This window comes from Trematomus bernacchii, unplaced genomic scaffold (genome assembly GCF_902827165.1).
Source record: "Trematomus bernacchii unplaced genomic scaffold, fTreBer1.1, whole genome shotgun sequence".
NCBI classification, from domain to species: Eukaryota; Metazoa; Chordata; class Actinopteri; order Perciformes; family Nototheniidae; genus Trematomus; species Trematomus bernacchii.
In genome coordinates, this window is record NW_022988050.1 from 5,825,649 (window position 1) to 5,833,334 (window position 7,686).

At 38.3% G+C, this 7,686-nt stretch overlaps 1 protein-coding gene across 1 annotated transcript; it reads right to left on the bottom strand.

Annotated features, from left to right (window-relative positions):
• Window positions 1-245: 245 nt before the first annotated feature.
• On the bottom strand, window positions 246-7,295 carry LOC117473362 (glycylpeptide N-tetradecanoyltransferase 2-like). Its single transcript, XM_034118919.1, has 11 exons — window positions 7,077-7,295; window positions 6,664-6,808; window positions 4,871-4,989; window positions 4,623-4,714; window positions 3,619-3,735; window positions 3,311-3,481; window positions 2,518-2,626; window positions 1,522-1,692; window positions 1,234-1,401; window positions 855-992; window positions 246-447 (listed from the first exon to the last, which is right to left on the bottom strand). Exons 1-11 carry the CDS (start codon window positions 7,194-7,196, stop codon window positions 424-426), a joined length of 1,374 nt encoding a protein of 457 aa, XP_033974810.1. The 5' UTR covers window positions 7,197-7,295; the 3' UTR covers window positions 246-423.
• Between the last annotated feature and the right edge of the window lie 391 nt (window positions 7,296-7,686).

Here is a 7,686-nt window from a genome sequence, read left to right on the forward strand (position 1 = left end):
TTATTGTCATCACATAGTACAGGTAACGAAACGGTTTCTCTGCATTTGACCCATCCTAGTGTTAGGAGCAGTGTGCTGCCATTATGTACGGCGCCCGGGGATATATAAGTGCATTAAGTGAGAATGATAAATGACCTTGTTCTTTAATCAAATCAGTGTATTGGTAGCTTTGATATTAGGTGGCATGCACGCAGAAGTTCCTGTCACAATAACACTGAACCCAGTAAATTACTGACATCCGGGTGATGAAAACAAATGGAATAATTTTTCTTTTATTGACTTTTTTGAGAGTGTTTCAGTTTTACAGTTTCTCTGTTAACATTTTAAACGTCATCAATGCTGTGCATGCAGTTTGATTCCCAATTTCCTGCAAATCACTGTGTTCCATTCATCTTCTTCACTCTGCCTCCTTTTAGTGGCAGGTTAGTTGGGCAACACCAAGCCCACCTGAAAAACATACAGGCATTACTTGTACCATTATGAGTTACTGATGACTGGCAGCTATTAAACACAACAATCGTCCTGCACTAAACTTACAGTAGTGTTTGTGTTTGTACTAGTCATTTTAGGTTACTGATTTTTAAGCTGTAGTAAAATAATTTCTACCAGTCTTACTTTCTGGTATTGAAAGAAAGTGTACAATATCACAAATCAAGATTAGAAACAGTTGATCAAACCTTATCCTGCTTGAATCAGGCCCTTACTTGGATCCAACACTTCAGTAATGGTGAGATTTTATAGTTATGTAATTTAAGTTGCACTCAAATGAAGTGCTTGAAATTACCAATAATCCAATATGATAGTCATTTATAGTCAAGTTTCTTGGCAGATGGAGATATTACATTATTCAGTACCTTGTCTGGGCTCATAGTAGGACACATCCAGTTGTACAAGTAGTAATGAAGGCTCTTGTCACTGATGCTGAACTTGAGGTTCTCCAGGAAACTCTGGTTATCCATCACATCGAGAGCAAAGAAGATGTCAAAACCTTTCTGTCAGTGAGGAAAAACATAATTTAATTGTTAATAATCACAGTGAACCAAATATACACTTATTAAACAGAAATACGAACGCTAATACATATAATTTTGTCTTTTAAAACTGATTATTTAACTTCACATATGCAGATTGGAGGGAATGTAAGCCAAGTTATTTGTATGTTTCCAGGTTAGGTTAAAAGTCAAACACCTTGCGCTCTTTTTAAATGAGGGGGGTTATTATTCTGACACTCACAGTTTGAGCCAGGACCAGTGTGTCCTCCATGAGGTCGACCGGGTCTGTGGCGGTCGAGGTAACGTAAAGGAGATGAGCTGCTCTCAGGTCAGTGTGCACAGGATGATTCAGCACCCTGTAGGAGACACTGTAGAAACTCACCATGTCGGTCAGTGTGCCATCATCACCCTGTGTGTGAGGAGGGATAGGAATGTGTTAATAAATAATGCAGTAGAGATTTTTTTGTAAGGAAAGCACTTAGTCTCCAAAGAAATTAAATATTTAAATAGACAAATTGTAAGGTCAGACCTGCACGACATAGGTGTCGATCACATTCTCCCTCGGCAACAGCCAGTGCTCTACTTCCTGTAAAGACAACATTAGGCTGAGGTGGAACTTGCTGAGGTTAGCCTGCAGCAGAGAGTGAACCCCCGCAGCATCTTCCTCAGTCATACGGCGCAGACCTGGGGTCTTTGTCACCTGGAAGAGAGGAGGAAAAACAAAACAGACTTTCAGTATATGGATGCTTGTCATCACAAATTCCTGATGATTTAAAACAAATTCTTTAGTTGGAGAAACTGCAGGAGAAAATGGTTTCATTCGAACTCATGTATATCAGAATGAAACCTCCACCAGTTGATTACATTTACATTAAGATTTTTTTTTTCATATTACATGATTTCTGAAATGTTCTGTTTAAAAATGTAAATGACTTGAGGCATTTTCTTATTAAATATGAGCTTATTTGCATACATTTCCAGAACATAAATATCAACATTAAATAAAGACAGGTTTAAAATTCTTGTTTCATTTTGTTGACATATTAAAGTCAAGGTTTTTTGGAGTGGGAATTCTAGAAAGCTGGATTCAGAAAATACTGTCAAAAGCCATAAAGTCAAACCAACCCAAATTTTAGGAATACAAATTTATATAAATCTCACCATGAATGATATATGTATAAAACTCTCTGTGAAAACCTTTAGAATATTGATAGGAATGAAAATGAAAGGTTTGTGTGTCACTGAAGTGGCAATTTCTGGTTTAGGTTTAATAATTTTAAGAAAAGTTTTTTTTTTGGTTGTTCTTTTCCTATAATATGAAAAAAGATGTGTAACAGGAAGCACAAATTGTTCAAACCTTCAAAATGTACCAGTGCATGAACTTTTTTTTGTTTTTTGCCTGTTATGTCTTGCCTTTAACATTGTGTATTAAGACTCTTCGTCAATCAGTTGAAGTCATATCAGGCCAATGACAGACTTTATTGGCACTGATGTGTTTTGTCTGTAGGTGGCAGCACACACTCACATCAGGCAGACGGTTGAACTTCGCAGCTCTCTGCAGGCTCATGTTCTGCTTCAGACCGGGGTAGCTCAGCTCCATCAGCTTTCGGAGATTCAGAGGGCGATGCCAGTACCTAAAAGATGGAGTTTGGTTATTTGGTTAGAACAGTAAAGGCAGAACAATGCTTCAAATTAAACTCTCAAAAACACTCACTAACAACAAACTTACGAGAAAAAAACTCAAGTAAAAATATGAAAGTATTACCAACTAAATATACTAAGAGTACAAAAGTACCAAAAGTGAATGATTGTATTATAATTGTTCTTGTGTTCATGTGTTCATTGCTTTAATGCTGCAGCAGGTAAAGAAGGAACCAATTGTAAATACTGTATATACTGCTCTGCATCATAACCTATTATAATCTATCATACTAAAGTACTTGAGTAAATGTACTTAGTGACATTCCACCGTGCCAAAATAGAAACATTTTGGGTTTCAAACTAAGAAACTCTAGCTCTCTAACTCTATATGCATATCTGCTTCTTGGTGTGATTAGATCAGCTTTGATTGACAATGACCTGGCAGCTTTAAAACGTTACATCACGTTTCTCCAAATGCACTGTGCTGTTTTAAACAAGTCAACAAAGCAAATACATAAACAAAAGTCTGCCCTTTGAAATAACCAAACTTCTTGTGACCTTTGGCAGAGAATATATCCCCCATATTAAAACGTTTTTTCAGCGGCTTTAAAAGTGCTAATCGTGGCTTCACTTTGCATTCAGATCAATGTGAATCCACCCTGTGCAGCAGCTACTACCTGCAGGAGCTCAGGGGTGTGGGCAGCACTAAGGCAGCAGTGTAGACAGCCTGGAAGACGCCCTGCTGGTTGACTCGTCTGGTGAGCTCTCGGATCAGAACAGGAGTCATCCGCTTGAGGCGCAGCTTCTTATGAACACACAGAAATTTGACCTGTACCATCCGCTTCTCCCTGCAGGAGACCACATTATAAGCATTTGCTTTGAGACACTTGCAGTTCAAATTGCTTCAATTTTTGTCAGCAAGTGCTCTGAATACTAATACTGCTCATATTTCACATTTCGTTGCATATATTCATGACCTACTCACGTCTCATAAATGCGGACATCTGCGGGAAGAGCAGCAATGAAGCCGACTAACTTTTTATTTGAGTCTACTCGTACACCGCAGTGCCACTGAGCCAGCCAGTTAGGAGGTTGTAAAGCCCTGAGAAAGAGAATCACATTGTCTGCAACATGAATCTGTGAAAACATGCAGGGGTAGTTCAACAAACTCTGATTAGAGATCATTTCTAATAAAAGAATTGAGCTTGAGATGACTCAACTGAATAAACACAGCAGCTTTCTTTAACCTCAGGGCCAAATACCTGTGCCAGTTCCTGGAATACGAATGTTAATTATTCGTATCAAACAAAATTATGTTTTGAAGTAAGTGTTTCCTGAAGGCAGAGATACCGTTTATGCAGATCACAGAGGCAAAAGGCAGCGGTGAGATTAGAGTAGCCGGCTTGTAACTGATAACGGCATGTCAGGGGGTCAGACTGGAATGTGGAGTGGGGAAAAATGATGTTGTTAGACTCAAAACAAATTAAATACTTTAATGCAACTCACAAAGTCGTGTTGCAGTTGTAATGAGAGGTTTCGGGTGTATTAATTCAAGACCAGGCTCAAACAGAGCATGGTAATTTTCACTAGATGACCTTAATTGTCAATCACGGCAACCTTTAAGTCAAGATGGTGGTGAAGATAACAAAAACAGGGTTTAATAATCTTCTATCGTGCCTAACTTTAGTAGAAAATAAGACCAAACTTTTCAATGTTTGTCAGTTTTTGAGCCCTGACAACAGACTTGTTTTTAGATAAGATAAAACAGTCAATACAATATGTGTGAATAACAATAACCACAAGTGTTATTTTAGCATACAGTCATAAATGAGCACAAAAAAAAATTAGGCTGATGGGTTCTGTAATGTGGGAGATATACATACTCAAACACTCTTGCACATAAAGGCTCACACACACTGTTACACACACATTATCCCCCAGCAGGCTTACTGGCAAGATACATTTTTGCTGATATACATTGAAGCTTACCATTGTAGGTAATCCGAAGAGAACTCAAATCTCATAGTGTTGTCATCCTCCTCCATGTAGTTCTCATTGAGCAGAGTGCATAGCTCTTTCAACTGAAATTATATTAATTTTCCTAGATTTCAGTATTTTTCTTTTTTACCTCATACTAAGAAAAGTACAGTTCCTTACATCTAAAAGACCCAAATCAGACAAATATGTGTGATCAAGTTTCTAATGTTGTAACAATAACTGCTGTAACAGTAAGTTACCACAGAGGGGTTGCTCATGTCCAAAGTGTCCCAGGAGAAACCTTGAGGTAGAGAGTAGGGCTCCATACGCACACTGGCTTCACCCTCTACTATTGGACCATGAGTCTCAACACTGTCACCTGAGGACACAAGTATGAAGAAAAACAATTGAAGTAAATCATGACTTAATTCTCAATGTTGTAATTACAGTGAATGATTTATTAACTTTTGGTAATGGCTTTTTTTTAAATGGATGCTCTGTAATAATGTTTAAATAGGATTAGAGAGCTTCTCCTTACTATTTTGCATAAAAGGGAATTGAACATTAATACAATTAGTATGCAACGGCTGTAATCAGAAGTAGAGTTAAGGGCATCCAGAGCAATGTTTGAGGAGTGACTCTTGTATTTGTTTTGTCTAATGCTCCTTACTATACACATGCACTACTGGGAAGAATATGAGACCATGTCTGCTCACAGATGTTTATGCTAATGTTATTGTAAAAAAGTAAGACTGTGTGTCCAATAAATTGATAGAAGTAGCTTGGAAGGGTTTGCATTAGTCTTTTCTCTCAGTAAATGGCAAATATTCTTATATTGTAAAGCTCGTTTTAGCCTTTTACAAATACGAATGTGCTTGTTGAAGGAGAGTTAGAGAAAAAGAAGGTCCCCACCTTTAAATATGTCTTTTAAAGCTTTTAACGGCAGCTAGTAGGCCAACATAAACACTGGAAATACAGATAAACAGCTAGCCTGACAACAAAATAGTAAATAAAATAAATGTTTACGGTCTAAGGGTTATGTACAAAACTATTTTTTGACTGGTAGAAGTTACCTTTCTGCTGGTTGACCAACCCAGTCTCACGGCATTTCGTGTTATAGTCACGACATTTAATCTATTGATTCGTGTTCACCAACACGATTTTCCCCTTTTTTCCATGTCACACAGAACGATTTTAAAAGCAATGTATTTCTATTGGTAGTATGTTTCGTGCCTGCACCACGTCTTTTTGTCCGGTCGGGTCTTGGAAGACCGGAAGCTGTGGGGTTCATAAAAACATGTTCTTACTCAATATCAAGCCACGATTATTGTTTTTATTTTAAATCGTATAACGTCGGACTTTTTTTGCCATCTGTGAGGAAAATAAATGGGGCTCAGAGCCTCAGAATACTGAAATCTGTATTTTTTAAATCTTTTTTTCCTGCTAATTTGTTATTCTTTTCTAAATAACACACTGTTATTTACTCAACAATAACACACAATTATCCTTGTTTTTATTTATATGTTTAATTCCATAATCTCTGGCTTTTTTGGCGTCCGTCAGGAACTGAATTTCAAAAATAAAAATAACCGGAAACAGACGTAGGCCTATATGGGACATTTCGAGCGTCATTGCGATACACAGCCACTGAACTGATTACCTGCTACAGCTCAGAGCCATGAGTACAACACATAACCACAAAACCCCCAAATTTACATTTTTATGATGCAGTTTTGATAAACAAACCAGACAAAACGTGTTTAACCTATTCGTGAGATTCACAGGTGCTGGTAGGTGGATTTTGTTACTATTGGAAAGAGCTAGGCTAGCTGTTTCCCCATGTTGCTAATCTTTATGCTAAGCTAGCTAACTGGCTGCTGGCTATTGCCTTATATTTAGCTAACAAATGTTTAACTGTGATCAATGTTCTCTTCTTATTCTGTCACAGAAAGCAAAAAAGCATATTACTTTTGCCTTTGTTATACATTTGAGCCAATGCTTTCATTTTAGAGTACACCAACAAACAATAGCTGGAACAGTTATCTCTTCTCACCCAGTCTGGGGACAGGCTGTGTTTCCCAGAAGCGGTACGTGTGTTTTTTGGCCTGCTGCAGGGTCTTGGGCAGAGTTGGGCCCAAGGAGAAGAGGTGGAGGGCTTTCTGGATCTCCTGCTGCTTCGACTCAGGAAGAGAGTCCAGCTTTAGGGCAGAACAAGACAGGCAAGGACAAGTTACATTATAATCTTTTCAAGAAGATTGATCTTTGACCGGCACACAGCAGCCAGCAGGCGTCATCTTTATTCCTGCAGCCAAAACTGGTTGTTATGATAGACACATTTACCTGTTTCATGATACAATACACAACCCAACAATAAGCATGTTTGCGAGAGTTCAAATAGTCACAAACACAAACTGGCACACATATTAAAATACACAAATGCACTCACACTTATACTAAGACACAAACCATAGAAAAAGGGTCCTTGGGTCCATCTGGTTTCCAGGCATCTTCCTTCTTTTGCTTCTTTCTGCTCCGTTTTAGACTCTCGTTCTCTGTCGGTTGCTTATCACTCAAAGACATTGTCATGCAGACTCTTGAATATTGAATGTAATTTCACCTACTCTCGTCTGTACAACAAGTTTCTGTTGTGAACAAGTTGAGGGTGAATCGGGTGTTTTCTGAAACATTTGTGGTTTTTCAGCTCTTATCTTGGCGAGCAGTGAGGGGAGGAGGGTGGCCACCCAACCCAACTCCCACCCAGTCGATAGATAACTGCACACAATACGTGCAATTTAATGAAATACAAATTCTCACGGCCTTCACATGTCAGACAGCTGCTGGATAAAGTTAGCGGCAGATTAAAGCTTAGCAGCTTGATCCAGGCAGCAGATTTAATTGGTTGAAGTCGTCTAATTGCACAGTTCCCATATTGTCTTCCAGAACCTTATATCTCTTGTGCCCATGATAATCGGGTCATTGTAATGAACAACATGTTAACAATGACTCAGCAATATGACCATTGACTTAATGTCAAGCTGTTGTTTATTATATATAGCCACACAAATGGTTACATTTA